Source organism: Aulonocara sp. 'chitande type north' Nkhata Bay, linkage group LG5 (assembly GCF_057382095.1).
Source record: "Aulonocara sp. 'chitande type north' Nkhata Bay isolate Kocher_YH1m ecotype deep benthic linkage group LG5, A_spYH_male_GT1.1, whole genome shotgun sequence".
Lineage (NCBI taxonomy): Eukaryota > Metazoa > Chordata > Actinopteri > Cichliformes > Cichlidae > Aulonocara > Aulonocara sp. 'chitande type north' Nkhata Bay.
This window is the reverse complement of record NC_141348.1, coordinates 47,478,632-47,494,338: the sequence shown is the minus strand read 5'-3', so window position 1 is coordinate 47,494,338 and position 15,707 is coordinate 47,478,632. Positions and strand designations below refer to the sequence as shown.

Sequence of the window (15,707 nt, the reverse complement as noted above, 5' to 3'; positions counted from 1 at the left end):
CCTGACCTTTTGTGTGTAGATCGTTTATGGAACCTGATTACGAGAGGAGTGGCAGAGGAGGAGGACTTGGAGCTTTTGTACAGAGAGTGTGGAGCACCTTTTCCCCTAACCCTGTTTCCCCACGGACCCTGGCGACCTGGACCCCTTTCCCCTGCACATTGTATATAGCCACTTGGTGATTGTGTTCACTGTAAATAAACGCACTGTCTTTCGCATAACAGAAAAACCTGGCCTGCGCCTGAGTCCCTTCCAAAATCCTTATCAAAATCGTTCAAACAAACAATTACTAAAAGCAAGTTTTAAAAGAGGCGTTTTTAGCTGCTTTTTGAAAGAGACCACCAATTTCACAGATCTCAGGTGCAGAGACAGAGACTTCCAGAACTGTTTATTTTCTGAACTTTTTTGGATCTCTCTCTCTGGCTATAGTTAAACCACAGGAACCACAGTTTCCAGTGTTCTCACAGTCACACTGAAACGAATGCTTTACAATTTTTTTTTTCATTTAAAACATTAAATGGCCAAGGATTTAACAGACATTTGTCATTTTCTGTCCACCACATATGAAAAAGAGACTTATGGTCTAACAGGACGAGTCCATCCATCCATTTTCTTTACTGTGTATGCAAGCAGGGTCTCAGCAGCCTGAAACATTTCTCACATAATATTGTGTGAGAGGCAGGGTACACCCTCAACAGGCTGCCAGTGCATCAAAACATGGTGTAGGGTCTGTAACTTACAATATAAAGGATCTTGAGGCAACTGTTGTTGTAATTTGGTGCTGTATGAATAAAATTTAATTGAACTGAACTGAATGATGCACTGGTAACCAAAGAAAAGACTCTCACAGAGGTAGAACAGGGAGACTACAAGCCACGTGAGAGTTGCCAGTTTACAGTCACAAATTACTCAACGTGCATGTCTTAAAATTAAAAGTGGGTGAAATAAAACTGAGCACAGAAAAGCCCCAGAAGATTCTCACGGTGACATGACTATGTTAACCACTGCAGCACCGGCTCACAGGAAATTTCTGTGCAAACCAAACATCAGATATGAATGTGCTACAAAAACAAGTTTGTTTGTTTTTATCGCTAAAAAACATCAGTGAAACCAAACTAACTGAAAAAATGACACATGATTTGAAAGTAGCGTCATTATTTTTTATTTCTAATTTAAGAGCAAGCAGGAATATCTTTGCAATACAGGAGAGATATCTGAAGCTATTTTACATTTATCCTGCAGTTCACATACAGTATTATAATGCCAGATATTGCAGATTGCACATTGTTACAGTGTATACTGTAACAACCATATACTTAGCATTGCTTTTTTTTCAGAATGTTTTTGATCCAGGAAAGGTGCTTTGATATATCTGTATAGACGTTGGGTCGGTTTGGGTAGTTACAGTTTTTTTTCAGGTTGAAAGACGCAACACCGACTGCTGTTCCATTGCACACCAGAGGGCCACCAGAATCACCCTGTAAGGAGGAAGACACTTGTTTTATTTATCTTTTATTTAAGACTAAAAGTTAAATTATACTTTCTCCAAAAGAACAGAGGACATACCTGGCAGAATCCACTCTTTGTGTCAGATCTTCCTGCACAGATAACACCTTTTGGAAGAATAACTTTCTCGAATGCCCATTGTTTCTCACAGACCTTAAGGTCAATAAGAGGCACATCTACCCATCTCAGCACATCAACAGCTTTGCCATTGGTTTCTGTGAAACCCCATCCAGCCACCTGACACTTTACATTGTCTTTTGCTTTAATCTCCTTCCTTGCCAGTTGTATCGGTTTCACTTTCTTGTCCAGTTGAAGTTTCCTCGAGAGCTAGAAGAAGCAACAAAGGAAAAGAATAAAAGGACTGATAGAAACCAACTCGGTACATTTCTGATCTTATATCAAGTCTTTGGTGAAGTACCAAGTGGAGTTGTTGAAAGCAGTGATGCATTTGACCTGTTTTTGATTGTGACTGTAATGATTCACATTCAAAGATATTTACTTACTTTGAGGAGCATGATGTCATTACCAGATACAACTTTGTCATATTGTGGGTGCTTGCATGTCTTTACACTGTATCTCATTTTGTTGTTATTAACCTTCTTCAGGTTGTGGGTTCCAATTACAACCTCCATAGGAGAACTGAGCGAGTGAATATTAAGTAGGTGTTAGCTGGGTTTTTTGAGAAAAACAAATAAAAGTTCACAGCTTGTTCACTTACTTTTTGTAACAATGTGCAGCCGTGAGCACAAAGTCTTCACTGACAAGAAATCCTCCACATACGTGTTTTCCATTGATCTGCACAGAAGCCATATACTGCATTGAGTTCTGTGGGACATTTTTGCCATTTATGATTTCACTTCCATGCCCTGCAAGAGTGAGAGGAAAAAAGTTAATGTAGGATTTTTTCAATAGATAAGTAATTACATTTTGCAATCTTACCATTTTGTCCAAGACATGTTAGAAGATAGAGAAACATAAGATCGTGCACAGCATGCATCATCTTTTCAGCCTTTCGTCTTTGAGGTGTTGAGTCAGACCCTGATATTCAGACTGTGGTTTTCATCTGCTTGCCCTTGACTTCTTACTTATATCGTTTCTGCATGAGTGCAACCTTTAAAAGGATCGCTATGATGAGCCTGTGCGGTCAGTCAAACTGTGAGGCATCACAGACCATACTAATGTTTCAGTAAATACAACGCCTGTGGTTGTGCTGCCTGGAAAGAGCATGTTATGAGGCGCTTGTGACATTTTTTTCCTCCTGCATCTATTGAGTGTTTTTCGTTTAAATGCCTCTCCAGGCTTTCAAACTGAAAAACTTAAACCTTTAGCCTGTTTGTGGGTTTCTATCACGGCAACGATAAACCCAATGCTAGATGAGTAGATGATGAGTAAGAAAAGCCACACACACAAGCTTTAGGTTTGACTCTTTGCTCTCTTGCAGTTTCTTACAGCTTCTGTTCTGATAAAACGCTTAAAGTCATTGAATCAGTCAACAATATAAACAAACAACAATGCTTATTTATTTCAGTAAGTAATCTGCATGTTGAAAAGGGCAATGAGGCAGTGATCTTATTGGCTGTTGGTTCGAAGACTTTCTTGTTTATGAAATGTGAAAATGAAGTCGGGTATTTGTAAATAATTTTCAGATAATAAGAACACATAAGGAAGTTGGAATACTGTGGAATAGAGTAATATATGATGCATGAAAGTAGCATTTACCAAAAGAATTGCAGTCAAACATTCTTAACCAGTCTGTTATTATTATGTACTAGTATCAATGTGAAAAATGTAGATGCTGATTTGGACATTTTTTATGTTTATAGGGATTTTTTTTAAATCAGTGTAACTATCTACATGTTCAATAAGCTCATTTGTCTTTTAAAGCAATGTAAAAAAGAAAAAATCTGCATTGTCCTTTTTGCATGCTTTTTGGACAAAACATGGGAAACAAAAGCTAAATTAATAAGGGTGTAACTGTAAACATTACAAAAGGTGAGAGCAGCATTTAAAATGAAACTCTGAGCAAACACAACCACACAGAATGACTCAGCATGATCATAATCAGATCACAATCTGATTGGTGTTTTCTGATAAGTGAGGTTGTGGAAATAAGAACTTTGTCAAAGGGGATGGGCATGTAGAGGTTTTGCTATTGACTGTTCTCTCTTGTGTTCTCTCTTCATGCATACCACCAGATATGTAGCCACATCAAATGAATTTAAGGTGACTGTGAAGGATGTTTAAAAAAAACAGAACAAAGAAATGTTCTTTGGTGCAGAGCGCCATGATGCAACACTTAAACCGAATCTAAACCACAGTTTCCAGCAGTAGCGTTAAGGGTTTTGTCGTGAGCATGCCTGTATCCTCTCAACACAGCCTGGAGCTTGTCAAACTTAGAGTCTAGCATGTTTTTTAGGGTTTTTGCACAGGTGCATTGTGGATACACCTCTGGCCTCGTGAAAAACTGTCAGGAAACCATGGTGCTAAACACAGACAGCATTAAAAGCAGATGTAACCACCACAATTTTCTGAAATCTTGTTTTGACATTTCAAGATTAAAAAAAATTAGGTCTGCTCAACTTGTCAGTCACAAGTCATTAGCCAATGAGCTTAACACTGACAATCCTCCTTTCTTAAACATCGCATGATGAAATTTAGAAAATAAACTTAATGTTTTATTCAGTGTGACCACAAAGAAGTGACTGAGCCTATCAGCTAAACAGGAAAGTGTCGGGTACATCTGTGTGGCAGGCACAGGAGGACCCAAGGCATTAACTAAAGGACTGAGCTTTATGGCTGTTACTTAGAAACTCAAAAATCAATCCAAGACGCTCACCTGCAGAGGCCAACAGTGAGATCAAGTAATCCGGAAGCCAACCAGCTTGCCAGTGACTGAAATAGAGGAACTCTGGAGGCTGGCGTTGGGAGAAGAAACAGGACTCTTCTGGAGACTGGCGAAGAAGTGGGAGGAGACAATGGTTTGACAGAGGGCTGGAATCAGCAGTAACGGTGACCTTCTGGAGGCAAGGCTGGAGGTGAACAAAACAGGTGGCAGGATGTGACACCAGCCGTGGTGACAGTGACTGAATCACTCTGGACACACAAACTGACAGGGTTGGCCAGCAAAAGCTGGAGTCCTACCTTTAGCCAGGCAGAAGGCCGGCATCGTTGGGGGTTGGGGCAACCGTCTGGAAGTCAGCAGCAACGGCAAAATTGATGGGACTTTATTTTTCCAGCCTGTAAGCTGCTTAGATCATAATAACCTGTGTTTAGCTTACAGAATGTTTTATTTATTCTATCTGTGAGGCCAGAGGGCTGAACAAGATGCCACTGGTTCTGCCTCACTGCTTTGAAATCAGTTAAAATCTGTGCATTTGTGGAAACAGAGCTAGCATAAGAAAGTATCCAAGTAACCTTATGTAACTTCTGTGATCATGTTAACAAATTAGGTTTTTCTTACCAACCACTTTGGCTAAAATGTGTGACACAGAGGAGTTAGAGTGGCATATGAAAAGGTCAGCCGGTCGTCCTGTGCTTCCTTTTCTCTTCTCATCTCTCAGCTGCTCACAGCAAATGGTTGGCCCTCCCTGATCCAGGATCTGCTGCAGGTTTCTTCTTGTTAAAAGTGTTTTTCCTTCCCACTGTCACCAGGTGCTGACAGAAGATTGTTTCATTGTTTAGGTGTCTTTTCTTATAAAGGTTCAGGGCTTTTACGTTCCAATATCCTGTTTTTGTGATTTGGTACTACATAAAAGTGAATGGAAATGAATTCCAGGCTCCAACTTTTTCAGGTTAATATCTATGAGAAAACTTGGTTGACCGAACATACAAACTTTACCCAGTTTTTCTGCCAACTCGCCACATTAATTTTTCCATTGATATTTTAATTTCACTTTCAGATATTGACTACAAACGTTTTTTTTCTGTGAATTTTAGGTGTTTTCTTCATGAGATATTTCTACTTTCACAAAAGGTTCAGTTCTAAAAATATCCCTCCAGCACTCCTGTCTGTCTGCTAATAGTTTATACTTTGATGATAAGTACTGATGTAATAATGTTATAGAGGTCCTCAGCCAGGAAGCATCGCAGCAAAGTGAAGATGCCCATGCACGGTGCAGCAAGATGCATGAGGCTACCATCCTTTCTGCTTGTCTTTCTGTAAAAGTCACCACGTCTCGCTTATATTGAGCAGGTTTAGAAGACCACAGAACACAGCAATGTACTTCAGTGTTGCTCTATGTTCCAACCGATGACCTCTTTCTATGTCTGAAATGAGACTTGACAAACCACTGACACCACAGTTTCAACAGCCGAGTTAACGTTCCCACCAGTTATGAAACTAGAACAAACAGCTGTCTAAATTATTTTCAATAAATCTCATAATTGACCCAAATTATATATTTAATTTGAAGTAGTAAGTCACAGAAGAAAACTGCATTAGAGATCAACACTTTAACACGTATAACTGGCTTGCTGCATTAGCAATGTTTGGGCCACTGAAACTATGGAAACACCAACATGTTCTCAGGTCAGTTAACCTTCTTGAGGCAATAAAGTGAGAAAAAAAGTAGGAAAACTGACACAAAAACATGAAGATTGACCTTTTGTCTTCAGTGTGTCACATCAGCAAAAGGGGAAGTTCACAATTTGTCCAAAGTCTCGTCTCCTCTTTAGATTGTTAAAATGCTGTAAACTAAGAGTTTTTTGGCCTTAAATTGTAAACACTGGATATATTACACCACAGCTCTGTTGTGTCCCTGCTTCTCTCCTCCTCTTCTGGCTCCACCCTGGGGAGGTTTAAATGGTCATGAGACACCTGAGACACCTTACTGTGTTCAGACATCCTGCACTCACCTGTTTCACTTCTCTTTCTGCTTCTGTCGTCCATTTTCTGCTCAGTCCAATTCAAATTTCATCATCTCTCTCTGTCATCTCCAGCCAATCCAAACATTTATCAGCTGTTTTTCATCTAATCCTCCATCTCGCTTCATCATGAGTCTGAGTCGTACCAAGCGAATCAGCTCCAGTAACTCAGTTCGGAGCAGCAGCGGCTCCAGGAGGCTGAGTGGTTTCGGTCCAGTTCAGGGAGGTTTCAGTGGCATCTCCCTCAGCAGCAGCTCTCTGTATGCGGGCACCAACGGGCATCACCACGGCCTGGGGGCTCCGCTGGCATCCCTGTCCGTCAACAAGAGCCTGCTGGCTCCTCTTAACCTGGAGATCGATCCAAACCTGTCCATGAGCCGAGCCCACGAGAAGGAGCAGATCAAGAGCCTCAACAACCGCTTTGCAACCTTCATAGATAAGGTAAAGGGACCTCTGCTGAGGCTGGTTCAGAAATTATTACTAAGTATTTTGATAATTTATGAAGAAAATATACATTATAGTTTTCAAAGTTTTATCATTCCTCTTATCTAAACATCACACAGCTGTAAAGTATAAAAATGCATCTTTATGTTTAGATTACTTCAGAGTGGTACTACTACGAGGACTAAAAAGCTCGAGCAGCTTCAGCTGTAACTTCTTCAGTTTGAATGAAAAACTGACTCAATGTAAAAGGAAATTAAGCTAATGTTTTATTCCAATTTCAAACTAATTATCTACAGCAAGTTCAGTTTACACTTGTTTTTCATGCAGCAGAGGAACATAACACTGTCTAGCTCAAAGAACTGTTATAAAGATATAAAGTGTTCAGCCAGGTTCTGCATTAGTTGCGTATATTTTACAATTTTATATTTCATTCAAGTTTTTAAATGACATTTATTTTTCATTTTGTGTATTTGTGACTCATCCCTTTTCTCACCACCAATATTGTGCATTTATTTCCATTAATTTGTAGTATTAGAATTTTTTAAGCCTTTTCTTATTTATTGTGTTCAGTCTAAAGTTCAGATCAGTCTCTTCTTCTTGCTGTTTAGTTTTGTCCAAATTTACAGGAGAACATTTATAGGAGATGGTTAAACATTATTGGGCTGGCAGCAGTAATCACTTACACATGTTTTTTTTTAAAAATACATTTGTGGAAAAGCTGTTTTAAGGTTGCATCATCGTGGCTTTTGCAGCTATTTGTAAAATTCTTGTTTATGAACAATGCAGATGAACTTTGACATGCCCAGGATATCAAGATTGTGCATTTATGAGTCTGTGGATTTATTAGACATGTTATGAAAAAGCTGCAGTCTTGTTGGCTAATTGAAAGTAGAAATAACATTATCGTGGGCAGCATATATAGGACCCTAAGTTTCTATTCTAAGTGTTATGAAAAAGCAAATAGGGGAGTAAATGTGAATGAGAAGATGCCTTGTTGAAGTTCCTGAAGGACACAGGCTGCACACATTTCCCACAGAAGGAGCAATCGGCCCTGTGATAACACTGGACATCGATACCCTACTTAGGGAACATCTCTGCTTTCTCACGGAGTAGGTAACACTTTCACAATAGAGGCTTTGTTGGCTTCTCACATCAGCGGAGATTCACTTCAGGCGTACAGAAACAGAGAGCTGAGCTGGACGGAAGCCCGTTTGTCCAAATGTGCAAAATAAACCTCCTGTTTTTTTGAGCTATGTGAATGTTGACATAGTTTCCCAAAGAGAATGTTTATCAGAAAGGTTGTTAACAATCTTTGATATTCTCTGATGTCCTGTACCTCTATTACTTTTGTGCACATTTAAAGAAATGTACAGAGAACTTTATGCCCAAAAATATGCAAATATTTTTGTGAAGATTCAATTAGTGAATAAAACATATTAATAATAAGAATTTTTATTCAGTTCAATGAAGACATCAATAACAATGACATCAATGACAAATCTAAGGTAATGATTTAATACCTCTTGAAGTAGCTAAAAGTGTGTAAATTGTAGCTAAAAAACTAAAAGATCACCAAAACATCTTCATTTTAAATGCTTTTGGAGTTTATTTGATATTTTGTGTGTGCAGTTCTGCAGAGCTGTAAAATAAAACCAGACAGTCTATCCACTGAATAAGACAAAATATTGTGAATGTTCATAGAAAACATTTGGAAACACCGTCCATTCGTCTCCGTAAATGAGATGGCTTATGTGACTTCCCCCACACAAAGAGTCTTTGTTCTTAGAGACCTTCTGTTGCAGAAGCTCACGAGAATCAACCTGGCTTTTAAAAGATGTCTAGCCCAGTTTTCCCCTCTTTGTTCATTTATCCAAGATTGGATTTCTGCTTAACCTGGGATTAAAATCTGGATGTTGTAAAATGACCCCCTTACAGATGAGGACAATTACTAAAATGCAAAGTTGAGTGAATTGATAAATAAACAGACCTTGCAGTGACAACTATAATCCAATCCTACTTAGGAGGAACTGTTTAAATTAAACATTAGTGAGCTGCTTCTCTCATGCAGAGAAGTAATTAGTGAAATGCATCAGGAAGACAACGTCTCACTTGTTGTAAGACAATGACTCCAGTTAAAGCTGCACGTCAGTGAACATCAAAGTTGGAGTTAAACATCTGAGATTAAATGGTCATTTACTGCATGAATGTATGGCACTGGGATGCTGGATATTCAAGCTATCTGTCCCATTTCCGTCCCATTGAGTTCAATTTGTAACCTGATAGATCAGACTAGACACGGTATGGTTGTGTCTCAGAGGGAGGTTATTCTGTCATGAACAGAACACGGGCTTTGTGTTGGAAGGTATAATAGGCGCTGGATGTACCTGGCTGCAGGTAAGAAACACGAGCCGGGCAAGTACAGGGCTGGAATATATTCAGGTGTTGACACTGAGCTCGAGCTGGTTATCTGCTGGAGCTATGGCATTCCTCTGTGCCTTATTCTGGAGCTGCTGCTGATGATTGCAGTCTTTAATGGTTAAACAGATGGTTATTTTCTTAATAACAATAAGCAGTTAGTTGAAAATCTAAAGAGATTCAATGTAGAAGCAGAAATTATTTAAGAAAAAAGCAAAAACTCTATTTATTAACTGAAAGCATTTTTCTGAAGATTGTGAAAAACGAGGAGAAAAACAAGAATTAATTGTCAGCAAAAACAACAGTGTCGTAATACAGCAATGAGGCAATACATTACAAAAGAGCAATGAGCCATACAATCCACCTATGTGCTGTAATAGCCATTTTCCAAATGTTAAGAAACACTGGGGGTAATAGTGACTTTAAAAGAGTTTAAATTCAATGATCAGTGCAGAGTTCTGCCATCTATGAAGAAAGGTGGCTTACGTATGAACATAGAAGTTGTAGCAGTTGTAGTTTGGCCACTGCACCAAAATTAACTGGACTAAAAGTTGGATTTTGGAAGAGAAGCCACCAATGCTTTCTGGACTGTTGGCTGCTGCCATGCTGTTTTGTTTTTTGTTTATTTGTTTATTTGTTGTTGTTTTTTTGGGGGGGGGGGGCAGAAGTGACCCAAATTGGTCGAGAGGGTGGAGTGCTACTGGTCTATTTAACCAAAAGGAATCAACGGCACAGACATATGGGTCCAGTTCAGAGACTGTAATTAGAGGATAGCTGGTGCCCGTCTTGGAGTAATGAAAGCTCCACTAATAAGATGCCCACTGGAAGACCTGACTGAATCGGCCCAAACGACATAATGACATAGCTCTAGACTTTCCAAGAGTTGTTATGTTGATAAACATCTTATAATAGAGTCACTTTTGTTTTCTAGCTGTTCCTTCAATCCTGATGATCAGAAACAAAAAGTGCATTATGACAAACCTTCACCGTGTCTTTGAAAATGCTAAATGATCTGGGTCTTCTTCCCTCACCAGGTACGGTATCTGGAGCAGCAGAATAAGATGCTTGAGACAAAACTGGAGCTGCTGCAGGGTCAGGGGGTCAGCCGATCCAATGTGGAACCCCTGTTTGAGGCCTACATGGCAGGTCTGAGGCGCCAGATGGACCTGGTCAACAATGACAAAACTAAGCTGGATGGGGAGCTGAGAAACATGCAGGGTCTGGTAGAGGACTACAAGCACAAGTAAAAAATGACACTTTAGAGTTTTCAGCTCAGGTGTACGACCTGCATGGCGGAGAACCTACACAGATATACACAGGTGTATGTTTTATTGTAATAAAATACCCTGTTCTCTCCCTGTCACAGATATGAAGATGAAATTAACAAGAGAAACAACCTGGAGAACGACTTTGTTATCTTAAAAAAGGTTGGCATATAGACACATCCGTTCATGTTCATTCATACAGGTGTGGCGAGTAATACAAGCCCCTCTATTGTCCTTCCTCATTGTCCAGATTTTCTCTCCTGTATTCTCACACGCAGAATCCATAAATAATTTAGCAACTTTCCTGTGCAGCTGTGCGAGCAGCATCTTGTGTCATTTCTTAGACATTACAGTAATCTCAGCAAAGATTTCTGACTTCATACTATAAGTTTCCCAATTTTTCTGGCTCCAACTTTGGGTCTCAAATTGCTCTTTAAAAGAAGCCAAAATACATTATTTTGGTGTCTGCACACATACCTTCAAAGTTTTCTTAATCTGAATAAACAAAATCCTGCTCATTGTTCTTCCTGATGACTCAAACAGGAGTATTTCCTCCAAGTGCAGGGGATTTTTGAACACAAAAATCAGTGTCTTTTAATCAGTTGTGTGTTTCCCTGTGTGTTTTAGGATGTAGATTCAGCCTATTTGGTCAAGGCTGATCTGGAGGATAAAGTCGGAGCTTTGACTGATGAAATAAACTTCCTGCGTAACGCGTATGAGGAGGTAAACAAAGGTCCTCATGCTTGGCATAATCCTGGATTTGCACACTCTTCCTTTCTGGTTTCCAGTTGTTTCTCGGATAAAGCTACAATTTCCACTTTGTTCATTGTTCTGTTTTATATCATGACTCACTGGAGAGTCAACTTCAAAACACTGTCTGCCTTTGAAATGCTTTTTATGCCAACCTGCGGAAACATTTGTTGTTGTCAACTGACTTCTCTAGAGATCTTCATAATAAATTAAATTAAATTAATAAAAATAAAACACACTAAGTCACCAGAGAGATTTTCAGACCACTGAAGTATCACTGAAACAGGCCCAGACATGCAGTGTGTTTGTGTGTTAACATTGTGATTCCATATGCTGAGCATATTAGCAACACGTAAAATATTTTTATCATCTTTTTTCCCATGGGGTGGCACAAGTGCAGGAAGATGCATGAGACAATAGTTGATCTTGCGGGTTTTTATACTGACTGCTTCTCTTTGATTTCCCTCAACTTGACCAGGAGCTGCGTGAGCTGCAGGCGAGCATTAAAGATACTTCAGTTGTGGTGCAGATGGACAACAGCCGCAGTCTGAACATGGAGCAGATCGTAGCTGAGGTCAAATCTCAGTATGAGGAGATTGCAGCCCGCAGTCGAGAGGAAGCAGAGGCCTGGTACAAGAATAAGGTAAAGGAGAGAAAACAGGATGATCCCTGGACCAAAGGAGTGACGCTAACAACACAAGCGCTTTACAGTCACTTATTTAAGCGGTTGTCAGAGTTCCCCTGCATAAACATGTGTCCTGTCACGCTCCAGTTCTAGATTTTGAACTGTACAAAAGTAGCTTTTCCAGGACTCAAAGTAACTGTTTTAGCTCTTCTCCCTTTAAGACAACTTTCTCCTGACTGGCTGCCCCACACAAAGCTTCTGTGTCTGAGATGAAAACATCAGTAGCATTAGCTCACTGACATCCTGCAGAACCGATGGTTGAAAATAGTCTGAAACCATGTATCCAATTCAAGATGGAAAGGCGGGGTACACCCAGAGAGGTCATCAGTCTATTGCGGGCTAACACAAAAAAGAGACAATTCACACCTGTGTCTTTGGACACAGTACCTGGACAGAACCCACACACGCACAGGAAAAACAGGCAAACATCACACAGAAAGGTCCCAGGCATAATCTTCAGTGCTAACACTGCACGTCCACGATTCCCTCCTTTACATGAAATAATTTTCTTTTGCGGTCCTCGTACCATTCACAGCTATTCTATTTGCAGTTTGACCAAATGTCAGTCCAGGCCAGCCAGTTTGGGGACGAGCTTCGCATCGTGAAGGGAGACATCGCCGAGATCAACCGACTGATCAGCCGCCTGCAGAGCGAGATAGAAGCGGTCAAAGCACAGGTACACATGGAAGCAACATTAAACTCAGAAAAATGCATTTCAGGTCCCTCATGGATGATCTCTTGTTCCCTTCCTCTCTTCAGCGTGCCAGTCTGGAGAACCAGCTGGCTGAGGCGGAGGAGCGTGGAGAGCTTGCTGTGAAAGAAGCCAAAGCTCGGATCAGAGACCTGGAGGAAGCTCTGCAGAGATCCAAACAGGATATGGCTCGACAGCTCCGGGAGTATCAGGTGAGTCAGGAGAAGACATGGATGGAAAATATAAACTATAAGTAGAAACAAAGGATAGACAAGAAAACATAGAACATAAGTGAAATGAAATTATGTGAAGTGAAACTGATTCTGTCTTCACCTGCAGGACCTGATGAACTTGAAACTGGCTCTGGACATTGAGATCGCCACCTACAGGAAGCTGCTGGAAGGAGAGGAGGACAGGTGGTTATGGTTATTCCATTCAGACTCTACCACTGCAGAGAGTTCACCAGAATATACATCCTTCCAATCCAATAAGAATAAATTGCAAGGGGCTTATGTACAATGTTACTTGCATAATCTTATGTTTGCTGACTCTGACTAAATGTAAACTACTTCATAAACCATTTCTTTATTTATGCATACTCATGGATGGAGTATGCATGGATGTGTGTATCCTTGAGCCTGACTTTCACCATTATGACCATCATTAGGGTCATTTTAGTTCGATGCTTGATTTACTGGAATGAGATTGGCAGCGACATACCGGCACTGAGACTAAGAGTGATTAAATTAAAAATTGATATTATGGATACAAATATTCATATGATAATTTTGTAAATTAAACAGCTTCACAAAAATGTGATGTCGCTGTAGATGAGTGAATGAAGCAGTGGAGCTAAATTCTTTTTGGATTTTTTTATATACTCTGTTTTTGTTCCTGCGCCCAAATTTCCCCTCAGAAAACCTCTGAATACAAAGAAAATGTTGCAATAAATAACATTTTTTAATTTGTCGGTGTGCCACAATAATAATAATGTAGTTTAAATCTTAAATTAATAATTAGAAACAGTGGAAACAGACAAGGATCTGATTCCAATGGAAAGTTTTTTGTATTGCTAACAACTAGTTCCTGTTTGTCTTTATTGTGTGAATGCTGTAAGGTTCAGCTCTTTCTGCTAATGCCAGATAAACCTTTGTGGTGCTCATGACTTTTATACTTTTTGCTGATAAGCCATTTTGCAGCTCTTTGTTTCCCAGATGAAGCCGGAGATTTATCATGATTTATTCATCCACCCATTTTCTTCTGCGTATCTAATTCAAGGTCAACAGGGCTATCATACCCCACAGAGAGCGATAATAGAGACATCAGTGAGAACTACACCAGGATGAAATGAAACAGAATTTAGGTTAATGTTAGGGTAGAGTGCCCTCTACGGGTGGGAATCTGACACCACATGGTTACAGCCCAGGATGGAACAGAAGAGTTAAAGAGTCCACAAAAGTAGAAATATAAATAACCTCTTTTTCTTTTCTTTGTTTCTTTTTTGCCTCTGCAGACTTGGACAACAGTCTATCCTCAACATCCAGCCCATCTCCAACTACAGTAAGTGTCACACACTAAGGCAGTTTAGTGTATGAATACGAATGTTTTTATATGACTAAGCCCTTGATGCTCTGGACTGAGAGGTTACATTAATAAAGACAGAGAATTTGTATTTTATGAAATTCTGTTTTACACATCTTCATGTGTTTTTCTTCAGGTTTCTCTTCAAGTACTAAAAGCACTAATGGCTACCAAAGTGCCTCCAGCTCTCCTGCCCCGAAGCTGCTGATAAAGACAATTGAGACCAGAGATAACAGCAGATACAGCATTCACTGAGAGCACACTCACTGGTCCGCTCTGATTTCTAAAAGCTGTCTCTAAATGTGTGAGGGGCTCCACGGGACATTTCATTACTTTACTTAGAATAATGGAAACACAAATGATGTAAATGACAAAACCGAGTGGGAGTAGTGCTGGGGTTTGTTGTTAGTTTCTAATACTGTTAAGGATTTAAATGTGTTTAGTTTAGTGTGCTGAGTAGTCTAGCTTTAATCATATGGGGTTTTGATAACCACTGTGGTAGAGTGCTGTGTTATTTACTGTCTAATATCTACTGAGATCATAAGGTCATACGACTATTGGAGTTTAGAGTTTAGGATAGCTGGTTATAAAGAGATTTTTTTTATGCTACTATAAAGAACATTAACTTTCTTTATTTACAGAAGTAGTTTAGTTTGAGGGGGCTAAGTTACTCTTTCGTTGCTTTTAAAAATAAAGTGATCATAAACAAAAATGTTCGTGAGTTTTTATTCTTTCCTGTTTCTGAAACTTCTGTAAAAGCAAAAAAAAAAAATTCAAAGTATAACAAACACCATGCTAATCATGCATCACATTTGATTTATTTATATTGATGTCTCTGTCGCGTTGCTACACACAGACTCAGCATTTCAGAGGACCCACAAAAATGTGCTATTTTTATACAGTCAGCCCCATCTTCCCCTTTTTCAATGTAATTAAGCATCACTGTTACAAAAGACCAAACAATATTACAGCATGAGCATGCACTAGCAGTTAAAATGAATATACCCAGAGTTAACAATATACAGTATCTGAAAATACCAGAGCCCCTGCTGAGGTTAGAGGTTTGTCCCATGGCAAAGTAAAACAAACAACTACATACCTTTCAATCCATCCATCAAGCTTCATCCAGTTTAGGGTCGCTACTTCTAGCAGTTAAAAGTTTGATTCAAAGTAATAGAAGGAAGTTCTGCCACAATACGTATTTTAAACACGCCTGTAGACGTCACTATTTTATTACTACATTCAATTTAATATAAATGTTATCCAACACATTAAAAATGTTTAGTTAGAATCACAAAAAAGCCACCCATAAGTCAAAATTTCCGGTTATTACAAGGGCTACGTTTTTGACTGTTTTACAATCTTTCCAATATTTTCAGTCCTACATTAAACTTCCGGGGGCGTGGAATGGAACGCAAAAACGTTTTCTATTTTCTATTCCGTATTTAATAGCTTTGCTCGTGTTCAATTAAATACCAAAAATTAGTGATGGGTCCAGCAGCACTGACCC

The 15,707-nt window shown here is 39.4% G+C and overlaps 2 protein-coding genes across 3 annotated transcripts; one reads left to right on the top strand and one right to left on the bottom strand.

Moving 5' to 3' along the window:
• Positions 1–1,185: 1,185 nt before the first annotated feature.
• On the bottom strand, positions 1,186–2,548 carry LOC147331552 (mast cell protease 1A-like). Of its 2 annotated transcripts, XM_086294373.1 has the most exons (5): positions 2,443–2,548; positions 2,222–2,369; positions 2,007–2,142; positions 1,564–1,830; positions 1,186–1,475 (listed from the first exon to the last, which is right to left on the bottom strand). In XM_086294373.1, the coding sequence occupies exons 1-5, from the start codon at positions 2,501–2,503 to the stop codon at positions 1,314–1,316; spliced, it is 774 nt and encodes a 257-aa protein (XP_086150499.1). In that variant the 5' UTR covers positions 2,504–2,548; the 3' UTR covers positions 1,186–1,313. The 2 variants fall into 2 exon arrangements, with proteins under 2 accessions (XP_086150499.1, XP_086150498.1); XM_086294372.1 differs by having other exon boundaries at positions 2,222–2,548.
• A 3,569-nt stretch (positions 2,549–6,117) lies between these two features.
• Positions 6,118–14,909, top strand: LOC147331551 (intermediate filament protein ON3-like). Its single transcript, XM_086293964.1, has 10 exons — positions 6,118–6,807; positions 10,260–10,468; positions 10,592–10,652; positions 11,118–11,213; positions 11,719–11,883; positions 12,476–12,601; positions 12,685–12,828; positions 12,956–13,032; positions 14,130–14,176; positions 14,334–14,909. Exons 1-10 carry the CDS (start codon positions 6,496–6,498, stop codon positions 14,450–14,452), a joined length of 1,356 nt encoding a protein of 451 aa, XP_086150090.1. The 5' UTR covers positions 6,118–6,495; the 3' UTR covers positions 14,453–14,909.
• Positions 14,910–15,707: the final 798 nt, after the last annotated feature.